At 41.5% G+C, this 27,931-nt stretch overlaps 1 protein-coding gene across 1 annotated transcript; it reads right to left on the bottom strand.

The window, feature by feature from the left end:
• Positions 1–64: 64 nt before the first annotated feature.
• Positions 65–27,442, bottom strand: nyap1 (neuronal tyrosine phosphorylated phosphoinositide-3-kinase adaptor 1). The gene is made up of 7 exons (XM_030745661.1): positions 27,199–27,442; positions 12,783–13,022; positions 6,466–6,836; positions 4,570–6,381; positions 4,234–4,476; positions 3,418–3,524; positions 65–2,822 (listed from the first exon to the last, which is right to left on the bottom strand). The coding sequence occupies exons 2-7, from the start codon at positions 12,968–12,970 to the stop codon at positions 2,376–2,378; spliced, it is 3,168 nt and encodes a 1,055-aa protein (XP_030601521.1). The 5' UTR covers positions 12,971–13,022; positions 27,199–27,442; the 3' UTR covers positions 65–2,375.
• Positions 27,443–27,931: the final 489 nt, after the last annotated feature.

Raw genomic sequence — 27,931 nt, 5'->3', positions numbered from 1 at the left:
CACCTGTTTGTTGTGTAAAGTTCATTATATAAAATTTATTTTCAATGACAATATCAATGCAAATATAGCACTACAGTGATTTCCAAGGTACACCGTATCTTACCATATCAATATAGTATGGCACTCATATAATGGCCACTGTTTTTGAAGACACACAAAACCAACAGCTTCTGTAAACTATTCTGGAAACGATACCGAGGGTTCCATACCAGTCCGTGAAAGGGAAGTATAGTAAGGTGATTACTTGGTATCTGAAATCAAAATTGGGCACAATAGTAAGAATCGTTGGAGCATTTCAGTGTAAGGAATCTCTGCATGCATTGCACTTGCCCATTTCCTTCAACCTGACCTGTGTTTGCTTGAAAATGGACTCTGATCCTCAAACACGAGCAGGTGGAGCTAAAACAAAAGGCCAAGTAGTGACTCTTAAACATTTAGATAGGTCTTTCTTTTCACTGGGTGTACTGTACTGTACAGTTTGGTGCTTACTATCATTAAAAACGACAACAACCAAGAGACATTCAAGCGCCTTAATACTATTACAGAAGGGCTCACTCTTCAAGGTACAAACTTCATTTCACGTGGCTTTGAGGGAAAAAAACAAAACAAAACAAAAACAAATATCTAACAATAAGCACTATATTAATAATGTTTCTAATGGTAACACTGTATAGTTGAGTGAACAACACCAGTAGTTCAAGATAGCAGCAAGTATTCAAAAATGTCAAGACAACAGGCTGTTGAAATCTGTACACAAATAAAAATGGATGTAGAAAAAGGGCATAAATAAATCAATAACACAGCTTAAAGGGAGTCTTGCATAAATTTAAATAAACAACTGTTGGACTGTGCCTTTCTTTAGAGGGCTTACTGTTTATTAGTAGAACTATAAGTAATGCATGGACTGGCTGCAGCAGATAAAGTACTTAATTCTTTTAGAAAAAACAAGTGAACAAAATTATGTTTATACAATATATGCTACATAATATGTATTGATTACAAGTATGAAAATGGAAATAATTGCTACATTTTCAATACAGTTGTACATAACTATTTACAGTACATTAGGGCTTAACTTCTCCTAAGCGTATACAATGTTTTGTGCAGATTGTTCCAGCATTCTGTTTGAGGTGATCAATACTCACAGTCTTATCAGTTGCACCATATTGCACAGTCTGTGTTGATGGGTGTTAAGTGCTTGTTTTTCGGTGTGGTGGAACAATCACTAATGTGCAACTGTGGATAAGCATGGGTGATGAAATTTTTGTACCACTGATCTGTATTTATATTTGGCTGGACTGCACAGCGTGTGCCATCTGTCACCTTTTTTTTCTAATGAGACCCCCCCCCCCAAGCAACGTATTCATCTTTTTATACAACCACACGTTATCATAGTGAAGATTTGCTATATGTAAAAGTTTGCCATGATCATCTCTACACTAATTTTTATTTTCTTTTTTTTTTTTTACAATACTGTATGTCTATCATGACATGCAGAGAATGACACAGTAAATATGACTTATTCAAGTCTTAGATATGTATTGTAGGCTAGTTGACACAAGTTTTTAATTATGTTGCTCCAGCTTTGGGAGGCTATTGCTATAAAATTGCAGAAATGTTGAGAAAGTAATAGATTTACATTACAAATATGCAAACAGATACGGTAGGTAGCTTTTACTCCCCGGTGATGATTATTTGCATCCACAATGACAATCTATTGATACCAAGACATCTCATATACATTCACAATTTCAAGAAACACTTCAGTAACTTATCTATGAGTCTTGCCTTTTCTCATCCACAGAGTAGTTTCTAAGCATGTTGGACACCTGTTTGTTGGTGAAAATACACAATTCCTTTATGTATCAAGTAGTCAGGAAAAAATTTGGCAACACTGATTTCAGAAAACAACCCACTAATTATTATTTAGTTGGTGTCTTCTTTTTGTAGCAATAATACTGGTGTTTTGTGGCAAAAAAAACCCATTGGCAATTAGAACACATTTACATAGTGTATTACATAATACAGAGCAGATACAAATCCAATTGATAAGAAATTAATTTAGTTTGATTGTAATACTTCTTATTCTTCACCTCTCGATCAGCATTTTCCCCCCCAGATGGGTTCAGAGTCTCCAGTACCTTTCATCAGTTACTGTTCTCAGATCAGTTTATCGCACAAAAAAAAAGCTATCAAGCGTTTTCTTCCGTGTCCAGTCTCCCATTCCTTGGTGGTAATTACATCACCACAGCCATTTAAATAATTTTCCAGTTACTATATCCATTTTTTACTCTCATTCATAATTCAGCCATCTTCAGCTCATCTGTGTGTTCTGTCTCTCTTCTGGTGCTATACTCACTGGCCTGACTTCCACGTCAGATAGCTGTGTCCCACACAACAGCCTGTGGCCTCTGGCAGGGAGGTGTGCCAGTCTTACGAGGTTCAGGTGTCCGTCTCCAGCTAGGGAGGATGGGCATGCTGTCCTGCTTGCACAAGCTTTTGTCAGGACGCCTGTGGGCCTTGATTTCTTTGCAGAGGCAGCGCTTACGCTCAATGACTTCCAGCAACTTGCCATCTCTCTGGGTCTGCGAAGTGGATGGGGTGGTGCCCCCACTGCCAGCAGGTTGTCCCTGTGCCAACTGAGCGAGCTGTTGGAACTGCAGCTGCAGGTGGTGCTGTTGCTGAAGCTGCTGGAGCTGCTGCTTTAACTGCAGCTGTTGCTGGTGTAGCTGAAGCTGCTGCTGCTGCTGTTGCCGTGACACACCGGGACCGCTGGGACTGCTGGGACTGCAGGGAACTTGAGGCTGCGCCAAACTATGCAGCTGAAAACAGACCAAAAAAATCAAGTTAGTGCTTTTGTGTATTCATTGATCATATAATAATATTTAAATTTATAAACCTGTATGATCACTGCAGTGGTGTTAGCAGTGACAGCCAGTCCTTACACATCTTGAAAAAAAACTGCAGTTCCTACAGACAGCCACCAGGATGCAGTCCTGCTGCATCTATTATAGTTTGAGGGAGGGTCAACCAGACACATGCAGACAGTCTCTGCAGCACACTCAAACTGCGTCAGCACTTGCTATGGAGCCAGAAACTGGGCAAAATGTGCTGCTAGAAGACTGCAGTTCACCTCTCAAAACGGAGTACAGCTTGTTCTCTAACCCACGAAGGCCTCTGATTTACTGATTGAATACTATCCTACGTCATATACCTTTTTTTTTTTTTTGAGACAAGCCAGAACCTTATTCTGCACAGTGGGCATATCTACCAGCTAAAAATAGATCTGCAGGAGCTCTGTCTCTAGCAGAGGGGGAAGTAATAATGAGAACTATATTAATGGTCACTCTAAAATCTACCTGGGATGATGCTAAAATAAATTTTAGTTTTAAAGTGAATACAATACAGTACATTGACCTGATTCAGGGCTTCCCGTGCTGGTAGACTGCTCTGTCTCTGAACGTCTCCTCCACCCACCTGTCTCACTCCAGCAGCAGAGGAGGAGCGACCCAGCCGCCCCACTTCTGTAAGGAAACAAGCATTATATTGTGTGCTTGGTAATGAGAACAGGTGAATATAACTTCATTTTAGCATACAGAGCTATGATATCAGCTACATTTCTGATTGGAGACAAGAATACTGAGTGCTCATTATATTTGAAGGCTTTTCTTTTTCACATTGTACCAAAATAAGATAAAAACTTGCTTGTTTCTTCTACATAAATATTTGTACATTCCAAAATAAAGTTAACAAAATTACTTTACAGAAAGGGTGTAATTGAGTGCCGCAGAAATGTGAGTGTCCACAGTTGTTGCGAGCTGCACTATGACTGCTTTAAACTTTCCTCTAATATCCTAACTAAATTAAACTCAAATATAAAGTTTGTTCAACAACAGCGTTTGTCACAATGTACACATTCATAGTTGTGAATGTGTGTCTGCACAGGGATGTGAGCCCATTTATAGAACCCTTCTTTTATTTGCTCTGCTGTTGGCCTTTTGTGGCAGTCAAAGCAGAGGACAAGAGAACAGGCAATTTCACTCTCCACTTCTTCAAAATTCTGATGTCTGACAAGGACAAAAAAACAAGTAAGCAGTCCAAGTTTAAGAGCTACACCACAACAGAGTCAGTAGAAGATTCTCCATGTTAAACCCATTGCTATAGCTCCTTTTTAAATCCAATCTTGTGGTTAGAATCTGAATAAAAGATTTTGCCCACTAAGTGTTTTCCTACCTCCATTGCGACAGGCAGGAAAGGTCTGGCAGGGAAGAGGCAGCCCTACTCTGGGCAGAGCTCTGAATCCTGGATTGTTATCAACGCCGGCCAGTGATTCACTGTGACCGAGGGCCCTGCTTGTGGACCCACTGAAGTGGACTGGGATGCCCGAATGACCTCCCCGAGACCCCATCCCAAGATCATCCTTGTCCATCCTTAAAAGGGCATCAGCACTACCATTCCATGCCCGCCCTTCATCCTCTGAGACAGGGGAAGGAACAGAATGCAGGATTAGTAGAGCCATCATTTTATTATGTCATTTGCACTTTGTATTCAAAATAACCTCTTACTTACTCTCTGTCTCTCTGCTCCCATGACTGAAGGATAATTTCCTCTGCATAGGCCAGTAAGACCCATCATCTGCAGATAAGCTGGCACTGCTGTCCCAAGGCATGAAGCCAACTTTGGACTGAAGGGATGTAGACCCTCCATTGCTCTTAGATGCCCCTTCACCAATACCAGTAAGACTTGAGGGCTGTTGCAGAGATGGAGTCTGAGAGCTGCCTCTCAAGCTCTCATAAGCCGGGGGCCTCCGGAAGCCACCAGAGGGGTAGGTCCATAGCAAGGGGCTGTCCGAGGAGGGAGGCTTGTATGCTGGCAGGCCGTGAGGAGTGTGAGAGCGAAGATGTGGGCGAGAATGAGGACGTTGGGATGAGGATAATGGTGTGGGGGTTGAGCTGGTGCTGCTTTGAGGCGTTTGGCTACCCGTGCTGGTAGCAATGTCCAACTGTAAGGAGTGTGGACCTCCTTCCCTATCACGATCCCTTTCTCTGTCTCGTTCCCTGTCCTTTTCTTTATCCTTCTCTCTGTCCCTATCTCTATCTCTGTCCTTGTCTTTCTCCTTGTCTCTGTCTCTGTCTCTCTCCTTGTCCCTGTCTCCTCTACCCCTATCCCTCTCTCTATCTCTCTCCCTGTCTCTATCCTTTTCTCTGTCCTTATCCTTCTCACCTTTATCAGATTTCAAGAGGAAGCTAACAGACTTGCCCTCCTTGCCTGTACTTGAGGTTTGTGTCTGGACTGTGGCCTGGTTTGAAGTCTGAGAGCTACTCTTGGTTGGATTAGGAGAATCTCCTCTCTCTGGCTTCCGATAGTGATGGTAGTGTGAGGGGCGATGGTGAGGGTGGTGGTGGTGATGGGAGAAGGGGGAGGTGGATTTAGAGGAAGGAGGAAGGGGTGTGGAATGACTTCTAGCCCTCAGTCCAGGAGCTGGGCCTAACTGGGCCTCTCTGCTGTGCTTGTCCTGCTGTGTTACACTTCCTCCTGATAACTCCTTGGAGCCAGACAGGGATACAGGAATATTAGAAGAAACGGAAGAAGGGGTGCTTGCTTGCGTTGTTGCACTTGATGTCTGAGTTCCCATTTTAGAGGAGGCAGATGGCTTGTTTTGCACCCCAACCCCGCTGGAGGCTGCCGCAGGCTGAGGGAAGGCAAGCAGTGGGGGTCGGTGCTGTAGAAGATTTGGGAATGGGGCTGGGATCTTTGTGTTTGACTCTTGCTCAGATTTATTCCCTTGCAGCAGATAGGGAGTAGGAGCTCGTGGCGTGTGGGGACTGGCAGAGAGGACCTGTGGTACTGGAGTGGAAGATGCAGAGGCAGGCAGAGGAGATGAATGGGAGATTGATACAGTAGCTTTGGGTTTGGAATAGGAAGGGGAAGAAGAAGAAGGCCGTGGCAGAGAGGAGGAGCTGCTGGCAGAGGAAGGGGTCACATGAAAGTGTTTCGAGGTTTTCAGTTTGTCATGTTTGGGAGGGAGGTGTCTATGGGACTCTCTGTCCTCATGCATTGGGTACTTCATCTCCTCATAGATTGCCTCACTCTGGTCTGAGTCAGAGTCCGGTGTGGTGGCCACAGGGGTTACAGGGTGGGGTGTGGCCGTCTGACTGTCTCTGGTAAACACTTGGCCCACCATTTCGATATAGACTGGCTCATCATCCCCATCTCCTGTCTGAATTTGAGAGTCTGATGCCTGGAAGGGCATTGATGTGGCAGAAGGAGGCACACGTGGAGGGAGAGGGTCAAAGGAAAGCTGGGTGCTGGGACTTCTCTTGGGCTTTAAAGGAGGCACCTTCTTTGTTCCAATGTCTCCAGAGTCAGACTTCTTCATGGCTACAGGGGACAAAAAAAAAAAAGCATTTCAAAACAACACATTATTTTCTCCTTAGAATATGCACCTGAAAACACATTTCTCCCCATTCTTCTTCTCTGAGTGTTTGGCCTGCGAGTGAGTGGGTGGAGGGGGTGGTGGTGTCTCAGGAGGAGGTCCTCTGCTATCAGCAGATGAGGAGCTGAGGCGAGTACTGGGGTGGCGTTTGGGTTTGGCTGGAGGACAGCGGCCGCCATGTTGCGATTGGGTGTCGGAGTAATCGCCATTCTCCAGACTAGTATCCCCGGCGCCGACAGCGTGGCAGGACTGCGAGCGTGGCGCCATGGCAGAGGCACAGGAGTGAGGAGACAGGTCCTGGGAGGCAGGCATGGTCATGAAACCCATTCGGAAGTGCCGTCGGAAAGAAGCCAGGTCTCTGACTTTGCCAACAGTAGCTGAGGGGTCATTTTGTGTGGAGCTGGAATGAAGGAATGGGATTGAGAAAGTGTTAATGGAGGAAAAATATTGTAGCATGAAGAAATCATAGAGAAGTGTAAAACATTCATGTAATACTCCTTATACTGACCTCCCCTTTTCCTCACTCTCTCTTTGGTCTACAGACATCCTCTTTGCAATAAAGAAATGCCTGCAGGCTGTCTGCTGCTGAGAAAAACACCCCAGAGGCTCCTTTACCTTTCTGCATTCACATCTGAATTCCTCAATGTGTGCTTAGCCCTCAGACACATTCAATTAGAAAACCAATTGCCTTGTGAAAAGCATGCATTCACACTGTGATACTGGACTTCCCCTGTTTTTTTGGGGTTTTTTTTTAACTTATTTTTTTAAACATGTTTATGTATTCAACCTACATCTGTTTTCTCCTCTCAGGATCAACAGAAGCATTTTATCTGTTACCATGGGAACAGTTGTGATTTTCTGGTGTTTGATACTCTGTGTTTGAAATCATCAATGACTCAAGCTACAGCAGCAATAAATAAAACTGACAGAGAAAACGATCTGACAAAATACTGCAGCATTTTACTAAAGTGGGCAGTAGTTGGAATAGTAGTTCTTTCACGGGGTAACAGATATATTTGCAGGGCATGTAAAAAACACAATATGTCACTTATTCAAGTTGTGCAACTGGGTTCAAATGTTTTTCAGCACATCTATACACAAAACTGAAAATGTAAGGAGCAAAATTGTCTCAGTCTTCTTTACCACTATGAAACATGAGATACATTTTTGGCATATAAGCCAACTTCAGTCTAAGTAAATGTACTTTATTTCCTCAACAACAACAATGATGGAAATTCCCACCAGGATTTTAAGCTTCTTGTGACCCGGGGGGGGGGGGGGGGGGGGGGGGGGGGGGGGGGGGGGCACATCTGGAAGTTCATATTCATATTTTGTCTAAATGTCTGCAATTGTAGGATATTGTTTCTGAGTGTGTGTGTACAGTACTGTGCAAAAGTCTCAAACCACCTCTTATTTCTTTATATTTTGCTAGGAAAATGCAAATAGTGGCAAGTTTTCTTGTCATTTCTCTAAGCAGTCTTCAGGAATAGTTCTCCAGGCTTTTTGAAGGACATTCAAAGCTCTTCTTTGGATGTTGGCTAATTTTTGTTCTGTTCTCTATCACGATGATCCCACACTGCTTCAGTAATGTTGAAGCAGTGTGTCCAGACTCTGGGGAGGCCAGTCCATGACTTATGGTATTCTGTTTTGTGTTTTTCTATCCAGCTATGCTTTTACTGTAGCAGTGTGTTTGGGATCATTGTCATGCTGAGAAATAAAGCAGATACTTTCCAGATAGCACTGTATGGTGGATCAAAGTCTGCTGGTATTTTTCTCCATTCATAATTTGGATTTGTAACTCCATCAGACCTGTTGTCATTGATTTTCAGTCCAGTTCTTGTGTAATTTGGCATTCCGCAGCCTTTTCTCCCTGTGTCACTTCCTTAAAAATGGCTTGTTAACAGCCACCCTTCTACTGAATCTAATTCTGATGAGGCTTCAGTGAACAGTAGATGGATCAACTGAAGCATCTCTCAGGTCCTGTGTCTGGTCTTTGCTGGATGTTTTCCTATTTCTTAAGGACACAACTTTCAGATACTGTTCATCTGCTGTAAATTGTTTTTTAGGCCTTCCACCTTCTTCTTTTGTCTTCCATTTGTCCAATTTTGTCAAAAAATATTAAGGACACGCTGCACATCATGGCTAGATATGCCAGGTTTTCAGCTAATATCTCTTTGGGAATCACTTTGTTTGTGCAAAAATACTATTTTATGTCTATCAAACTGTGTTATCGTTGACATTTTCCATAGATTCAGATAACTTTTACATATTTTGCAACAGGCTGTTAGTGACAAAGTGCCTAAAGATACAATTTAAAATTAGTTCTTTGCAAAGTTCAGGTACAAGGACTGCACTGAAAATAAGTGACAACGCAGATAATGTCCAAAGAAAAACTTTGAAAGACCTTCAGGAAGCTGTAAAACTACTGATCAAGACCACAAACTCTGGTTCCTTGGAAGCAAAATATGAAGAACTGAGGGGTGACACAAGACTTTTGCACAGTACTGTAAATTATTCACCCTAGTAGTTAATTGTGACATATATCTATGGGCCTTGGAGCGCTTCCTTTTAGATCAGTTGCAGTTCCTCTGAAGCACAGGAGGAGACAACTGGAGCTTTGAATTTGCATTCAACATTTCAAGCAGCAGAAAATGCAATGAGGCTGTTCATAGAGAAAAAAGAGGGTTCTGTTTTCCTTCTTCATGTGTGAGGCAGTGTGTGTTTATATAAGCATGTTAGAGGAACAGGATACATTTGCATTGTACATGTCTTTATCCCTCTGAATGCCTGTGAAGATGTACTAGTGACTCTTCGCAATCGACATAGATACAACAGGGACAAATTAAGCCCAGAACAGAGGCTGAGGTGCTCTTTCTGATTGAAGTGTTTTTTATTTCATCTGAAGGCAGGACTCCCAGCAGCTTCAAAATGAGACCAGACTCAGCAGTTCGCAAAGTATCAGGACTCCCACCTCTATATTTGCTTTACCTTTCTTGCTGCTTCACATTAAGCTCATAATCTGCAGGGGCTAAATGAGATCAATACCACCCTCATATCTGCATGCTAAAAATGAAGCTACAGCCAGCAGCTGGTTAGCTTATCTTACTATAAATAGGGGAAACTCTTAGACCTGCTCTGTCTAAAGGTTACAAAATCTGCCTTTCATCACTTCTAAATCTCATTAAATGAAAATCTGTACTTGAAAAAAAGCTGAAGCGTGCCAGTTCAGGACAGTGAACTCTTGTTAATTTATGGCAAAATATGATTGCTGTGCAAATGTCTCTCTTTGTGATTATGAATAGAAGATTTAACAAACAGAAATATTGTTCAAAACCATTTCCAAAAACAATCTTTATGCTGTCATAACATTCTCTGTCTTGCTTTTTCTTAATGGCACGGCTGCCAGTAGAGGAATGTGATGCATTGATCCCAACAAGTAAGAAAGAAGAAGAAAAAGCACTTGAGGTCATCCGCTACCCCTTTTGAACCTTTGCTAGATTAATCTGCGCACACACTCTTGAATACCACCTCCTCCTCCTCGAAGTGTAAGATATTCCCAAAAGCTTTGATAACTGTAGTGATAAAGCTTTTGAGAGCATCCAATCTGGTTCGAGGGCAAATCGGAGCAGTAAAGCAGTCTGACGTTAAAGTTAGGGGTTAATACTGAACGCTGAGTGTGTAGCTGCCCTCATTCTGTTGGACCTTAGTGACATACTTGACACAGTACACGACATTTTAATTGATTGCCTTAAGTTATGGGTTGTCACTAGCGTGGTTTTTAAGTGATCTGATTCTTCCTCCGTCACCGGAAGAAAATCACATAAAAAGTGAAAGTGCCTAGCGCTTTAACCAAAACAGTGAAAGACAGTCTTTGTCTATTGATTCTCATAATAGTATTATTATGACACTGTTTACTAGCATGTGAGAGGGTTTTAAATGGCCTCAAAGCAACTAAAGGACAAAACACATCATCCTTTTATGACACTGAATAACCACATAGATAAATACATCTTCAATATTTCACAGGAAGACAACAACTGCCTTTGTCTGCATGTCACTTTAGACAACGACCTTATCATTTATGTTTTTCATTTACGTTACGTTTTTCTACTATCATGAGGCTGGATGACAGTCACAACATAGTGCATTCATGAGGGAAATGAATGAGTCATCTATTCAGAGCAACTTTTAAATATTTAAGCCAATAATATGCTCAGAAACTGGGAATCTGCACAAAGCATACTCCACCTCTCGCCCTATGAAGTAGCAGGCTATACCACTACCAGATTATTAACACTTATAAATCAGCGCAAAAATTAATAAAAACTCTATTCACTGTGGCCACTACTGGGAATTGTTCATCTGCCTGTATTGTGCCATAAGGAACAGTCTCTATTTTTAAAACTCATATTAAAACTCACCTATTTACCATTTGCATCTCCATAGTTGCCTGTGCTTCATGTGATTTCTCTACTGGGAGCCTCAAGATGTTAAACTGTCTACCAGCAAAACTTCCTTTGTCCCTCCTCTCTTTCTGTCTCCTTCACTCTCCGGCCAGGTTTGGAGTTGCTGTCCTCCCTTAAGTCCGTTCGGTTTTCACCCCTTTTGTCCCTGTGCAGTTTTATCCCTGACCCTGTCCTGTTCGTAATTATCACCGGTCATGTCCCGCTTCCCACCTCTGCTCCTCTGGCCCCACTCAGCTCTGCTTTCATCACTCATCGTGTCCCGTTGTCCTACTTGCTGCCCTACACCTCCACTGGCTTGATGCTGCCATGGCATTGATCTCTGCTGCCAACATGAGGGCCTCCAATTACCGCTGTGAGTCATAAAGCATTGGACAGCACATCTAAACAAACTTGAATTGTTGTCTTTGATGCTCTGCTTCTCTAGAGCACAAACAGCCCATACCCAGTGTGGAATTTGGTGAATTACAGGTGACTCACATTTGAACAGCACATCCCTCCACTGCCCCCAAACCACACGCTCAGATGCACAAGATCACTCACTCGCCATGATGCACAGACTTTTCAAGACAACACTATCAAGCCCCAAACTGTCATGTGAGCGTGATGACGTTATGTTGCTGACATCTGTTTTGACCCTTTTGCTTGAATTAATTTGCTTGTTTGGGGGTTTGGTTGTATTTCAGTCTTCTTGATGATCCACATGTGTATCTAAATATAAATTTGACTGTAATTCTAATAGTACTACAATGCTACAAAAATGTTTATACAGTGCGAAATTATTAAATATTATTGTGTTGTGATTTATTATGATTCCTTTTCACTACTGCTGGAAGATGTTAAAAAAAAAAAAGAGGCTGGAGCTGAAGCATCAGCAGCTAACTGTGTCGTATTGGTGCAGAAATTATAGCCTTGAACACACACTGTGTCGTGTTTAGCAGCAAGTAAATCAAGCAGTTGAAGAAGAAATATTCAGTAATGTCATAGACTGTAAACAAAAGCTGGACATACCATCCAGGTCTGAACCATGAAGCAAGTGCAAAAGTGACTTAAACTTGTATTTTTTTCTGACTCATCTATTTAAATCCTGTGATTGGGGTAAAGTCTATGGGAAAGCTATGCTATTTTGCAACACTTTCAACACAGTGGCCGTGGTTTCTCAGTCAGATTGGCCAAAATGCTCCACTTAGGGCTTTAAAATTAATGAGTGACATCACAGTGAATGTGTCCATCTTTAATATGCTGAATATTAAAGATGCAGAATTCTGTACTAAAGAAAAAGTACAAACTACTTGATCTACTTGATCACAATTTAGAGTCATAAGTAAAAGTACATGGAGAACACGGAGCTGCAGCGCCTTGACTTTCCACTGTTTGTAAATATTTCATAAAAAGTCTTTTTGATTTCTTTCTCGTTTGCTCTTTTGCTGCTGAAAAGCTGTAGGCACACAGCATTTTAAGTGAGTGTGCATGTGAAATTTACATTTAGTCAAACCTATAAATCAACACTCTCGCTTCTTAAGAAAACAGTGAAAGAGTGAATAATACAGATTTATTTGATATGTTACTGCCAATGAAACCACTTGATCTTATGCTTATGTACTATAACACTGTACGCAACAACTCAATTTTCTCATTTCTATCAGTGTTTTTGCCCCGTTTTTGCCTTGTGAAATTGAGCTCTACATTATACTAGTTTATCTTATCTAGAGAACATATTAACCTCATCATGAACTGCTGCTATGCAAATTCCTATGAGACTTTCCAGGTGAACCTGACTTCATGAACGGTGTCTGGAATTAAGATTTTGAAAATTAAACTCGTTCACACAGGCTAAGAGGCTTATATTTCCACTGAACTGAACCCTATTGTAATCCACTCACCTCTTTTTACTTCCCTCTTGGTCTCTCTGCCTCCAGTCCAGCCGGCTCTTACGATACAGCAGGTTCATGTCGCTGTGGGGTCGCTCCTCCTCGCAGCCTATCACAGCGCAGTGTAGCCGCTTGCTTCGCCTCTCTATGTCACGCAGGAAATGCTCGACTGCCACATCCTGGGCAGAGCCAGAGCTCATGGTATAGAAGAGGACTCAGGAGACGGTAATGTATGTCACAGGCAGCCCTCCTCTAGACAAGAGGAAACAAGAGCTCATTAATCATTAAAAAAAAACAAAAAAAAAAAACATGTTTAATAACTTTCCAGCCTTCTTGCAGATGACAAGATTGACAGTGATTACTTTGTTTGATGTGGCAACATAAATAATCAACTCCGAAATACTGGCAAAAGTTGTAAGGGAGTCATTGCTTATCATGCTCACTGTGTCATAGTGAACAATCCTGCCCATTAGTCTACCTGGCAGCCGTCATAGCAAAGACACAGTGATGCATGATGATGGAGGTTGCAGCTTTTGTTTACCCCAACCTCTAGTGTATCGCATGAAAACTATTTATACTTTCATTATCCAGTTATGAATATTTGAGTAAGCATGGTAACTCAGCTGCAGAGCATCTTTGGCTGCAGGCCCTGGGATGGCCTATCTAAGGCTGTCTGCTGGCCACTCAGTAATGCGGTTTGTCATATGTAGTGCATGCACAGCTTCCTACTCACGCTCAACCCATGTGAAGTCAGTCTTGTTGTGGGGCAGATATCTGGGAGTCCAACAGTGTTTTCACGTTGGAGAATGTGAGTGTGCAACGCAATTGGCTAAGAAAAGAGCAGCTGTCAGCTGATGCAGGATGCTAGTGTTTTTCCATCATAAATAGAAACAGAATGTGTTTTGATGGTGGACACTCAAGTGGTATCATCGGTGCTTCTGGCATCAGTATGGGTTAAACAGCTTTGCTGGGGAACAAAATTGAATCAGCCACTTTACATGGCATGCATTATTAAGCTAAGCTTGTTTGCAGTGTAGCTGGTGAGTAATTTTAATGGTCCACATTATCAGATATTCTCACAAAGCAGAAAACAGGAAAAAAAAATGAAACAAATGTGTAACTCATGTGAATTCAGTTTAATGAGATCTGAATTAGAATTAGGCTCCTAAAGGCTAGTGTGTGTGTGTGTGTGTGTGTGTGTGTGTGTGTGTGTGTGTGTGTGTGTGTGTTTACCTTTTCTAGCAGGGTTATAGTTTTCCTAATTTTGTGGATATTTAGGCTACTTAAAGAACTTACCATCATCTGCACAGCATTTTCACTGTCAGTGCAATAGCTCAAACATGTATTACTATAAAGACAAAAAGCACACAGTGAGAACAGCAGGTGCTGTCACCTGGGCCAGGTGGCATGTTGATCTGTGTAGCTGTGTGTGATTCTTTTGTCACAGCCCAGTGTGTCATCCAGTGTGTCAGCGTGGTTACTGCTATTCTTGTATCCCACAGACCTGACCACAACCTCGACCACTGCTGCTGCCATGCTTGCTGACTCAATGTTAATTAGGTTAGGGAGCTGTGACTGTAGGTTGGGCTTTTGTTAAATGGAGCTTTGATTTTGGTTTCTAGGATCTGGCAGCTGAGTAGGCAGCCCCACAATTGTCGCATTACACCCTGTGGGTCGGTGTACAATTAGCCAAGCTAAAAGAACCAGGAGACCTACATCTTACATCTACAGGCAGATTAGTTTCATCAAACTGGACTACAAATATAATTTTTACAAGCCACACAAAGCATGTAATACACTCATATAAGGTAGCTGTTATTAATCCCTGGAGTCACTTTCTAACCCAAATAAACTGAGAGCATTTAGCACGTTGTTTCAGGAGCATCTGTAGGGTCAGGAGTCGCTTGAATTCCTCATTAAAACCAGGAGGCAGATGGAGCCATGATTCATGTAACTCAATCTGCATGCAACACTGCAAACTACTCATTCATGCACATAAGCAAACATCACACACACATACGGGCACACAGACACACACACATACATTTATGCACACATACTCAAAGCCCCATAACACCCTACACACACACACATACAGGGTGTGAAGCAGTAACTGCAAATGCTCAGCCAATATGACTACTACTGATGAACGGGAATTTAAAGAGGCAAATAATCATCTTTGGAAAATTTAACAATGTAAAACATTTAGAGTATTATTTATAAATGTGTAAAAAAAGTTATGAGTAAACACAGTGAAGTCAAACAATTCACTTTGGGTGTATATTTGCAGGAATGCATGTCTAAAATCTTTCCTTCTATAGGTGCTACTAAATCTAACAGTCCTGGAAGGCATGGTGCTGCAGCCCTCTGCCCTCCACTCTCCACCTCAACAAGCAGGTACAGTGTTGCTTTACCTCACTGTGAGTGAGGCAGCAACACTGCAGAGTGGAGAGACACATCATCGCCCTGGTGTGGCCTGTAACAAAAGGGCAACAAAACATGTGTGTTTGCATTTTCAGAGACTGAATAGGAGCGTTTGGAGACAGCACACTAAAGCTAACACGTTCCTTCTGCACAGCTAATCTTTAGATGGTCATTTTCCTATATATAAAAATCTGAAGAATGGCTGTTTTGCATCGATTCCATCATGAAAACATGAGCAAATGACTGCAATCAATCTGGAATGTGACAGTAAGTAAAGAAAGCAGGAAAGAAAGCATGTTATCGGTGATTTAGGAAACACAGTGTGCTATACATATGCTTCACTTCCACAGACATTGGCCATTCCTGCCCACATCTGTATGATATTATGACCCCAGAGTCTCAGCACCTGAGCTGGGCACAGGGCTGCAGCTCAGACCAACAGGGAGAGGAGAAGAAGAGAGAGGCAGGGAGGAAGCAAAATGTTCAGTAGAAGAATGAGCAGCCTGAAACGCACACAGCTAGAGAGGAGGAGATACTGAGGCAGCGGGAAAGAGGGAGGAGGCAGCACAGTGAAAAATGGGGGAAGCCAACAAAACAGAGAATCACAGTTATAACAAGAAGAAGACGAATATGATTAGGTGGAAAACGTACTGCAGACAGACTGACGGAGGGGAAGATCAAGACAGGGTGCACGAGAGTGGAGGGAATGAGCAAATGGAGGCAAGTGCAAGAGAGAGAGGATAGGAAAAAAAACACAGTGAAAGGCAGCCAGACTACAAGAATGGGGGAGGGAGGTGAAATCAAGCCTCTCACACTAGTCGCTGTGTGTGGTCTCCTAGCAACACTGTCAGCATCTCTTCCTTAGCCGCTGAATATTCACAAAGCAGGACGTCAGCCTCATCATACAGGATGATCCCTGGGTTAAACTTCACTGCAGCTTCATTTGGACCTGACTCTCTCAGGATCAATATGTTTCTTAAATAGAACATTATGTATCTGTACTGAGCTACCCCTGTACGCAAGGGTTGCTACTCAAATGACAACACTTATTATTTTAAATGTGTTAAAGGTAGATTTGATTTATATTCTTTCTCAATGAGATAAAGATTATTCCAAAACACTTGGGGGGTTATAATAAATAATGTAAAAAAAAAAAATAATTAAAAATTAAATACTAAAGTAGGAGGGATGTGAAATCCCACCTCCTTCTTCTCAAATAACCATCACAAATGTTTTTACAGCTAAACGCCAACTTTCATGTTGTCCAGATATAACTAGATAAGAAGCAATTATTATTGGGCGAAACAGCTCATTACTTCTTTCAGGCCAAACCATATCTGCAGTCTTTATTAGTTGTTTTTATGTCTTTGATTCACTTTTAGTTAATCCGCTGCAGTCTGAAACAATTCCAGGCACAGAAATCTGAATTTCATTTATTTATTCACTTTCAGTTTCTTATAATAAAGGGCTAAGAATAAGAAATCTAAATGTATTTGATAGAGTCGAGGCTCATTTAATGTCAAATGTAAATGCTGACCTGTGCTGACAACTGTGGTTCCCACAGAGGATTTCTTTCTTTAACAAGGTTGCATCTGGTAAAGAACCGCATTTTAACAACCAAATGAAATACTCACTTGTAGTAAACATGTTGCAGCATGACACTGATAGCTTCAGCATAGCACCTGGGTACAAAATTGTTTATACTGGGATTAAAATGACTACTGCATAATAATTTAAAGGTTATTAATAGTTAATAATATGTTTATAAACCCTTCTGCAATGTAGGGAAAATGGGGGCTATAACAAATTACATTACCACATCATATCTTTGCACATATTTTTAGAGTTATAATGCTTAGAGAGTCAGATGAGAAGATAAATATCAGTCTAATGTCTGCAAGGAAAAGCCACAAGACAGTTTACTTTGGTTCTCATGTCTCAAAAGACAGAAAATGGGGGAAAAGCAAGCCTGAACTCTGCCCAAAGATAACAAAATTCCCCAGCCAGAAGATCACTAATTAACACACTATATCACATTTATTTATATAGTGAGTTTAGAGGTGCTGGCAGGCATTTTTTTTTTTTTTTTAGCATAGTAAGACTTGCTGTTTTCCCACTTCCAGTCTTTGTGCTAGGCTACTTTAGCAAAGAGAGGGGGTTTGATCTTCTCCTCAAATAATCTGCAAAAAAAAAAAAAAAAATCCCTTTAAATATTTTGTTAAATTTTATGAATTTCAACAGAAGAATATAAAAAGTTAACATGGTGCGGAAATGGTGCGTGGCAGAGTGACAAGCACTTGTCAGTTTTCAAAAAGTTGCATTTTTGCAAGTACAAACATGCTTGCAAAAATATTAATGGCCAGATTTCTCACGCTTTCTGTTTACAGAAACTGAACTTGCAATGGGAAATGCTGTCCTAAACATTTGGTGAGTGAAATCATTTATAATTTATGACAAGCTGTCCACCTTTAATGCATCTGAACACGGGAACAATGTCACATTCATAAATTCTGCTATGTCCGTTTTGGGATCGGAAGGAGAACACATCCATTTGGAGCACTGATAAATGATTCATGATCAGCTTAAGAAATACTTTGCACATGTTATTCCTCCAGAAGCGGGGTTAAACTTGTTTAATGTCAGGATCAGACACCTGCTGTGTAGAACCTGACTTCTGCTCTTAAACACTTAAAGATATGCCTTTAAAATCAAAGATCCTTTACACTCAGGCAAGCTAACTTGCAGGCCAGGAAACACTTCAATTGACACCTATTGCTTTGTGGGCCCTTACATACAAGCAAATCAATGCAACCCTTCCTCAAAGCAAAACAATCACTTAAAGTAAAACCCCTGAAGTGTGAACCTGTGCATTGTGTCAATTAAGAAATAATGTTTTTCAAATATATTAAAAAGTGAGGTGTGTGTGTGTGTGTGTGTGTGTGTGTGTGTGTGTGTGTGTGTGTGTGTGTGTGTGTGTGTGTGTGTGTGTGTGTGTGTGTGATAAGAAGAAATAAATTACCTCAAACCAAAAGTCACCATTTTTATCTGAGGGTTACGGGGGCTCTTTGCTACTAAAGCACACCTCAGCTTCTCTTCATGTTCTGCTGTTGTGTGCTAAATTCTCTACAATATTGCATTGTGCAGTGAGATGCCTGTGGCTGATGAGAATGGACAGGAGGAGGTGGAGGAGGAGGAGGAGGAGGAGGAGTAGGAGGAAGATGTATCATTTCAGGACAGGGATGGGAGGCAAGGCACATAAGAGACATAGAAAAACATTTGTGACCTCTTTCGCATGTTTTGGGCATGAAAGAAGACCAATCAAGCACCAGAAAAACCTTAATGACAAAGTTGCTGCATCAAAACAATAAAGACACGCACTTAAATGTACGTGTGCAGGATGCTTTGCACATTTTGGGCTCTCCTTCTCAGCGTTGTTCAAACTGAGTGACCACTAAATTTTTCATAGACTGCTACCAAAAATATCCCACAAAAAGCATTCCCTGATCCTCCTTGCCCTATGCGACCGTGACAGAGCCCTGAGCCACAACAAACATTCAGACATGCTCAATGTGTGCACCTTTTCTGCTATGAAATATATCTATAATTATTCAAAGTAAACATCTGTACACTGCACAAACACTACAGGATAAAACAGCTACCAGGTAAAAAATAAAATAAATGTAAAAAATTAAAATAATGTCGCTGTAATCGGTGTCTTTCTGGTCAAAAAGAGGCAGCAAGCCAATGACCTCCCAATCTCCATCTCCCACCTCAGCTTGCCCTTGCCTTCATCATCTTCTGCTGGAATCTGCAGTAACCAAGGTGACCCACTGCACTTAGCATACATGAACACTTAACAGCTTGCACATTCACGAGCCTTTACACAACACTGGGCAGATTTTCCTTCGGCATGTTGTTCTGTCACACGCATAAAGGGTTGTGGGAATAACACATCATATCATTGAGATAAGACTTTTCTCTGGCAATGGCATGTGGACGCTCACAAGCGCGGCCACTAGATCTGCTGTGAGTGTAAAATCAGCAGGGCCCCTTTAAGTTAGTCTGGTTTTAGAAGATCGTATTAAAAGAAATGAGGGAGTTCATATCATATAGAAAAATATAGTCTCTGTTTTGTTTGTCTTTTGTTGAAGCCCAGACTGTGAGGTATAGCACCAGAGGGAGAAGAGTAAGAATTGGGGAGAAAAAAATACTCCTTAATGCTTGCACTTGTGCATGAGGGGAAGAGCTCCACTCTGCAGCTGCACACGCTTCACTGAGCCAGCATCCTTCTCCAACCAAGATCTGACTCATTTTTGGATGTAGATTACCCTGCAATATTGTCTCCCCGTTAGTTTCTTCAGCTTAAAGTCATATTTTGATATCTAGTTTCTAAAATTATCACGAAAACATCAAAGCAGATCAAACTCAAAATGACCAGATATACTGTTAGGGAGAAATGCAGGTTTTGTAGTAAATTGTGTCTTTTTGCTTGTTTCACCCATTTTTGAGACATGAGAACCAACACAAAGATAATCTGCAGCACTGTGGGCTGTCCTTTCCCCAAACACGAGAAACCTCATAAAGTATTCAGCAACAATTAAGCAAAATCAAATAGCCCAAAGCAAAACAAGGATCAACTGAACATCACTGTAAGCTACACATTTGATTTGACTCACAGCAGTTCATAGTGGGCTTGACTCAGATCTTCCCAGAGCTAGTACATTCAAACAAAAATCAAAATTGCCTTTGGTTGGAGAACAATGTCCAGCGATAGCTGCCGAAGAATGAAAAACAAGCACGAGGACTGAGGTGACCTCTATTAAAAATCAAATCAAAACATCACCACACACAAGAAGACACCAGAACTCTCCCAATTAGTCATGTTGACACAAATGCAACAAACCTGCTTGCCGAACCGGCCTTCATTTGACTGACAGATGAAGCAACAGCAGCGTTGGTGTGATTAGCAAAGCCAGGTAGGCCACAAGTGGTCTTCCAACATTTGAATCAGCCTACTCTTCGTGCTCAAAATCCCCCGATAAGCGAGTCATAGCGTAGGCTGCACAGGATAAGCACACACATGCCCACACACAGCTCTCCCACTCATTGATCTCATTACAAACAAATCACGTCTCTTAGGGCCACGTTACGCACCCCATAGTGTTTAAGAGCAGGACAGTAGCTCATGAGAAGAGAGTCTTTTAAGACATTAAGACATAACAAACCTTGCATGGTGTTAATAGCTGATAAAACACACACACACACTTTACACTTAACTGCCAGCTCTTTTTTTGTATAAGGTGAATAAAACCGCAGCAGAAACTTTTTAAAGGTGCTGAATCAGGTCAAGCATGTCTAAGAGCTTTTCAAAGGTCTGTACTGCAAACTGAAATGAAAGAAAAGTAGTCAAATGTACAGATGTATTGGCCATACAGGTATGATTGGCAGGCTTTCAGCAGGGGGTCTCACTTGAGCAATTCCTATTCTTGTCAGTCCTGCTGCTCACTGTACTGACAGTGATGAAATGAAAAGGCCATAACTGGGGCAAATTGCAGGTGATAGCAGATTACACACTGCAGGGGGCCCAATTGAGGCAGTGTTCTCTTCCACTTTTACTCTTGCGGTTGTCTTGGACATGTAGCCACAAAAGCAGATGGAAAAATGTCACTTATAACAAAATGATTATGAGATATGTGCCCAAAAACACAAGTGTAGCATTTGACAGGCCAACCTCTTCTACATCTGCACCTACTGTATGTCCTGCCCTCTGCACAACCGGAGTGTTAATGTGCAAATAACTGTGAACAAATATGGCTGATTTAAACAGTGCTAGCTGGATTTTGAACTAAATTACTTAAGTGTTTAAAGCCATTACAGGGTTTAAAGAAACAATTTAAAAAATAAGACATTTCTTAACAGAAACAGGCCTAGAGAGGGGGTGCTCCAAATTAAAAGACTCTTTTAAAATAACCTGCAACATTTAGAACAACATCCCACAAATCCAACAACTCCTGTTGCTTTTAGGACCCCCAACATAATTTTGTGTGCAATTAGCTGGAGTTCCTTTTGCTGTCAACTATCTGAGCTGCTGGATTTTTTTACAGGACAAGGGAAAATTGCTATGACATTTAAAAAGCATACTTAAGTTATACTACAATTAAGATTTATATTTCTGAATGCACGATCACCTCCTTCAAACGCTGCTGTGCTCTGAGTTTTTGCTGGTTTACGGTGACCTTTAGCAATGTCATAGACAATAAATTATCACTGTGAGACATTCCTAAGACCATTATATCCCCCCATCAGTTTCAGACCCATTCACTCAGTGAATGTGTACAGTGAGTACAGTGACATGTGGAAGAGCAATATTTGTGGAACATAATACACTTTTGATTGTTTGCGTCACATAACTGTACCGATTAGCATGTAACGGCCTCCTAATGATTTAGTGAGCATTAATCAAGGTCTGTTGAAGGTCTTCAGCATAAATGTAAAACATTAATGAGAGCAGGGACATTAACATAACACTCTGGACCGCTTTGGTCCATTTATGCATGCCTAAACATGTATAATTTTTTAAAAAGCTGCATTGTGTCCCTCCTATAATTTCAGATTTTGCCAATTAGTGTTCTGACATAATGGCCCTGAAATTACTTTGCCAACAGCTTCTTGGCAAAAAAAGAAGAAAAAAGATTGAATGGCAAACATGTAAATATGTTTATTTTTTGATGAAAAAACCTACACTTTGTATGCATTTATTTAAGGTGCTGCAAAGACACTGATACATACAGTAGGGTGGTGATTAACGTGGCTTGAGACTGGCGCCAACAAGAGAGGAGTGACTGCTGGCTGCTAACTTTATTTATTTTGCATGGTACCATGCAAATGACTTTGAAAGGTTTAATGAGAAGAAAACAGAGGGGAAATGAACAAAGATGAGTTGCCTCAAGGAAATCATTACCACACATCATTACTCTTGACTACACACTGCAGTGAAACTGGATGCTGTAAGATACTCACAATCCAGAAAGAAAGCATTTAAATGGGGCATTTAATTTAAATTTTCATTGGTTAATTTGCCCATATACATTTAGTCATCCTCCAGTCAGACAAGGGACAGACGTGTATGAGCTTTTAATGTGAGGAGCTCTCACAAAGCAACAGCATCCAACAACGTGGATACAGAGGGACTTCACAGATAAAGCACAGAGGAGTCATTTGTAGAGCAAAATAATACCCCTGCTTCTTCCTTCAGTGGGTGCAGGGTCTGTCCATTATTGTATTTTATTTTGCTGTGTGTGTGTGTGTGTGTGTGTGTGTGTGTGTGTGTGTGTGTGTGTGTGTGTGTGTGTGTGTGTGTGTGTGTGTGTGTGTGTGTGTGTGCGTGCGCACGTCTGCATTTAGAGCAACACAGAAAAGAAAAGTGGCTAATATTTCAGCCTTCATAATCTCTATTGGGAAAGAAAGAATTCATAGTAGGGGGTGCAGCTGAAGAAGTCTAATGAGAATCAATTTAAGTTTTTCCTTTATTTCTGTGTAGTCTAGGAGTACAGCGGGAGGAAAAGCAGAAGACAAAGAAGGAGGGCATCGAGCAATGTCCAGGTCTGGATTTGTACCCAGGACATTCGTTGGTAAATGGCATGCCCTTTAATCAAGAAGCTGCTAGAGACAACCTTTACCTTTAGACCTATATGTACTCCGTCACACTGTGACTGCATAAAGGACATGAAAAAGTGAATCTGATCTACAAGCACATTGTTAAACTTGGTGTGAACTGGGGATATATTGATGTAAAACAGAACCAATGAAGCTAGGTAAATTTTTTTTAACAGTTTTCAATTAAAATGGACCTATTATGCATTTTGTTATTTTCTATTAATGTATACTGTTACATAGCTGGAAATCATATTAAACATGGCCAAAGTTTAAAATAATGAGATCAGTATATGTTGGTGTATGTATCCATGACTGTTCTAAACACTTTCTATTCTGTAAGATGTCAAAGCGCGGGGATAGCCCATCTAAGGTACACTGTTCTGGCTGTGAGCACAAAAGCCCCACTTCCTTCTGTCTGGACTTTCTGTTTAAAAGGGGTAGCCAATCAGAATAAGGTTGGCTTAAAAGGAGTCCAGATCCAAGAGTAAAAATATGGAGCTGGAAATGAAAATAAGAGGTTCCCTTTATGGGTTAGACTACACTATATTGCCAAAAGTATTCATTCACCCATTCAAATAATTGAATTCAGGTGTTCCAATCTCTTCCATAGCCACAGGTGTATAAAGCCAAGCACCTCGGCATGCTGACTGCTTCTACAAACATTTGTGAAAGAATGAGTCGCTCTCAGGAGCTCAGAGAAGTCCAGTGTGGTACTGTGATAAGATGCCACCTGTGCAACAAGTCCAGTCATGAAATTTCCTCACTACAAAATATTCCTCAGTCACCTGTTAGTGGTATTATAACAAAGTGGAAGCTATTGGAAAAAGACAGTAACTCAGCCACGAAGTGGTAGGCCACGTGAAATGACCAAGTAGGTTCAGCGGATGCTGAGGCACATCGTATACAGAGGTCACCAACTTTCTGCAGAGTCAATTGCTACAGCCCTCCAAACTTATGGGGGATCATGGTGTGGGGTTGTTCTTCAGGAGTTGGGCTCGGCCCCTTAGTTCCAGTGAAAGGAACTCTTAATGCTTCAGCATACCAAGACATTTTGGACAATTTCATGCTCCCAACTTTGTGTACAAAGCAAGATCCATAAAGACATGGATGAGTGAGTTTGACATGGAAGAACTCGACTGGCCTGCACAGAGTCCTGACCTCAACCCAATAGATCACCTTTGGGATGAATTAGAGCGGCGACTGTGAGCCAGGCCTTCTCGTCCAACATCAGTGTCTGACCTCAGAAATGCACTTCTGGAAGAATGGCCAAAAATTCCCATAAACACTCCTAAACCTTGTGGAAAGCCTTCCCAGGAGAGCTTAAGCTTTTATAGCTGCAAAGGGTGGGCCAACATCCGTTGTCCTATGACAGCTGGGAGAGGCTCCAGAAGAAAGTCCTTTCAGAAAACTTGTGCTACAAACAAGGGGAATAAAATTTACCAGAAAAAGAAGGATCAAACTATTAGGTGCTGTTGAGGTGTGTTATGGGATGTAATGATAAAAAGAAAGAGTCCCTCAAAAATCCCTACTCTATAAACACATGAACAGCCATGATGATTTTTTTTAAAAAGCCACAGTGCTCCTCCAGTACATCCATAATACAATACCAGACAATTACTACAGAATATCCACAAACGTTGCTCAAAGCATCAGAGACTCATTTGTGCAAGTTTCCCATCATCTCTATGCAGACGCAGATATAAAATGACTTAGCACTTAAACTGAAATACAAAGCAGATGTGCTGTCATATTTTTGATAAAACAACTGATTTTCAGCTCTAGTATTCTTTCGCTTTTCAGGCACTTTTGCAAGCACTGTATTTATTGAACATATTCAGGGTGAAGTGAAGATGAGTGATGGACATAAAAATGCAGCCAGATGTCATCGGGGAAAACCACTGGACATATGTAAACTGAATATACACAAAATACAGAGAAAGAGTTTTTTTTTAAATGTGTTTTTGTAACTGACTGCAGTCATACACACTGATCACAGGCTGCAATAGAGTCAAACATGGTCATTTATGATTCCATATGTCTTGTGTTCTTCCTTAAATTATAACACTGTAAACTAACACTGACTATAGCATTCCTTTTAATAACCTGCTACAATTCAGACTCTGGGGAAACAATCTGTTTTGGTGTTTCAGTAAAAAAAAAAAAAAAAATCCATTAGTGCTCATCTAGACAGGGGTATCCACTCCACTAGAGAAATGGGCTTAAAATGTCAGCATCTGCCAAGTGTGCCTCCCATCCATCAGTCCCCTGTTTCTTTCCTATTAGTCCCCTCTACTCTGTGGCCATGCATAGGCCATCCCTCATCCTCACTGGATCCAATAACTTCTCATTCGTTTTCAAATCAGACATGATGCAAACAGCTGGTCGGAGCGGCTGAGCAGCTCCCTCCAAATGATGGAAAGAAGCTCAAAATCTTTCTTTCTATATTAAAAACGCCTGGGACTTTCTTTTTATTATTTCCATTAGTAAACAACAACCATAACCTCTGCTCAGTTTCATTTATTCTTGAAGTCTGTGGCTACATTTCATGTATTTTAAAAGCTCTAAATATTAATTTAGTGGGATAAACACTTTAGGACTGAAAGGTATGAAACGTACTCTGTTTAATTCCTGCTACTTCCTGCTTTAATACTGCAATAAAATGACTGAGCTGCAACGCAGAGCCGCCACTTCCTGTTTTAATCACATTCCTGGACAATCACATTTTGAGATGACTAGGTGAGCTCAACAGTCAGTGACAGGTGGTCTGAGTACCAGTTTTTCTTCTGCATTCAAAACACACTGCACAGTATGTGTAGCTTGCAGCCTGCACTCAATGACCCCAGAGTCACAGCTGCTCTCACCCAACCCTGATCCACTCTGTAGCTAGGAGTGGTTACACAAAACTGCACAAGAGATGCTCACATATCAGAAACTGGTTATGTGCATCTGTTATCCCAAGCTAGATTGAAATGAACATATAGGAAGGTTTTGGTCTTATTAAGCTCCAAGGTCAATTGGGACCTGCGAGTGAACAGTGCCATTCTCAGTTTCAAGTAGTGATGTATTCAACCATGCTGGTCCATCATTTTTAATGGTAAATGATAACATTAAGTATACATTCAAAGTGGAGACCAATATTATTCATGTAGGTACTGCAGTGTCCTTTTAAATTCTCATATGGCAAGATAAAAATGTATGGACATCCATAGACGAGACAAGCAACTTCCCCTGATTTTTTTTTCCTGGTAATTTTCAAAGAGAGAGTAAAACCAGTCAGTTAAATATTGCTTCTTATGTCTAATATTATTAAGCAGACTAATTACAAGTGTTTTTATTTTCTTAAATGAAATGATGCTTTTATTTATTTCTTCTTTTTGGGGTTGTGACGAAAAAATCTCTCAGTAGGAGTGCTGTTCATTTTTAGAGGCTGTCACGCCCGGAAGGCGGGTGGGGTATTGGGGGGGTATTGCTGACTAGCCTTAATTTTACCTTTAATTCACAACTTCACGACGCTTTTGAATCGTCTTACTGAGGATCTAAGGAGGGATACTGCGGCAGTTGATTGAGTATTAATCACCAGATGGCTTTTCCTTTAGAAAAGAGAAAGAAATCTAATGATGTGGCTCCCTCCATCCAGACGCCTGCTTCTCCCGCACCTCAAAGACGCGCCAACACATCCTCACCTGGCTGCACGCGCGCGCGCGCGCGCACACACACACACTCACACACGCGTCACCAGTATATACACAATCAGAGTAAAACCGCCCTTTCACACACGCGCGCGCACACAAACACACACACAGCGAAACCGTGCTGCATTTACGGACTCTTATTATCTGTAAACATGCAGATGTTTTCCATCGCGGCCATCCAGATTAAGACTCCAAATACTGCCGCCCCTGTCACTGCTGTGCCGTAGATACTTGATTAACAGCGCCGTGCATGCTTCAGCATCACTCGTCAGCTGATGCGGGCTTGTTTTTTGGTGAAATATTTATACGGGCATGTCACGACTGAACACGGACTGTGGGTTATTACGGCGATGTAGTGATATCTGTACAGATCTTTTGCGTTTGGGGCTAAAATACGGGCCTTACGTTGAATGACGCGAGCTGCGAGGCTTCAAGGTTGAACAATTTGGCTGGTGAATACACAGCGGCTTACTGTCACCAGTGCACTCCGTGAAATTTACGCGTAAAAATGCCATTAGGCCCGACGTCCCTCCGCAATATAACATGTTTTCCTTTGCTAATTAGGCAGACCATAACCACGACAGCCGGCTACGTAAGCTAAATGATGCTGTGATTCATGGAGCAAAACAAAACACAAATGAAGGTGTGATACCTACCTTGATAGCTGTGTAGTCTATGGCTGGCGCAGAGGTAGACTGTGCCGATCGCCTAAACCAGTTGCCCAGACTCGTAAAAAATCAGACAACAACAAAACCACGCCGGTTGTTGATGACACAGCTGTCTTGGCAGACAGAAGGGAAGGGAAAATAATCGTTTCCCAGATGTGTCAATTGACGTGGAAATAAAAAATTAGATATTCAGACGCCTATCACCGGACTGACGCCTTTTCTTGACGTGAAAGGTCTTCCATTTTTTTGATAAACAGCGCACTGTACTACCGAGGTTCGCTGTAGACTGGCCGGTGCGAGATCTTATTGAAAACCAATATGCAATTCAATGCGACGTTAAAATGCTCCCCAGACGACACCATCCTTGTGTGTGCGTGTTTTAAATCATCCGCAAAAGAAACACGCTTTCAAATTCAGGGATGAACAGGAAAAAAAAAAAAGAAAAACGTCAAAACAAAAATGCGCAGATGTCAGCGCGCTGTGTTGGTTCAAGCGCTGGGCATCCTCACTGAGCATTTGCATCCATATTAATATTCATACAGTACTTCCTGAGAGCAGCCCAGTGGTTGTTTTGGGGGGAAAAAAAGAGAAGAAGAAGAAGAAGCATCCGATGTGGCGCTGAGTCCTGTTATCCTGCTGTTATCTCTTAGCTGTTATCAGCAGAACCGAAGTGAAAGCCACAGTCATTGCTCATATTAACAGAAGATCCAGCAGGACACTC

The sequence above is a fragment of the Archocentrus centrarchus genome, chromosome 14 (assembly GCF_007364275.1).
Source record: "Archocentrus centrarchus isolate MPI-CPG fArcCen1 chromosome 14, fArcCen1, whole genome shotgun sequence".
NCBI classification, from domain to species: domain Eukaryota; kingdom Metazoa; phylum Chordata; class Actinopteri; order Cichliformes; family Cichlidae; genus Archocentrus; species Archocentrus centrarchus.
The sequence above is the reverse complement of the archived record's forward strand: the minus strand, read 5'-3'. Positions and strand labels throughout refer to the sequence as shown.

What these genes read in the sequence shown, in the direction of transcription:
- nyap1 (XM_030745661.1), bottom strand. Translation starts at nt 12,970, where the DNA reads ATGAGCTCTGGCTCTGCCCAGGATGTGGCAGTCGAGCATTTCCTGCGT. An exon ending in ACACTCAGAGAAGAAGAATG is followed by an intron (nt 6,382 to 6,465) that starts GGGAGAAATGTG and finishes TGTCCCCTGTAG; the next exon opens with CCATGAAGAAGTCTGACTCT. An exon ending in CACGGGAAGCCCTGAATCAG is followed by an intron (nt 2,823 to 3,417) that starts GTCAATGTACTG and finishes GTCTGTTTTCAG; the next exon opens with CTGCATAGTTTGGCGCAGCC.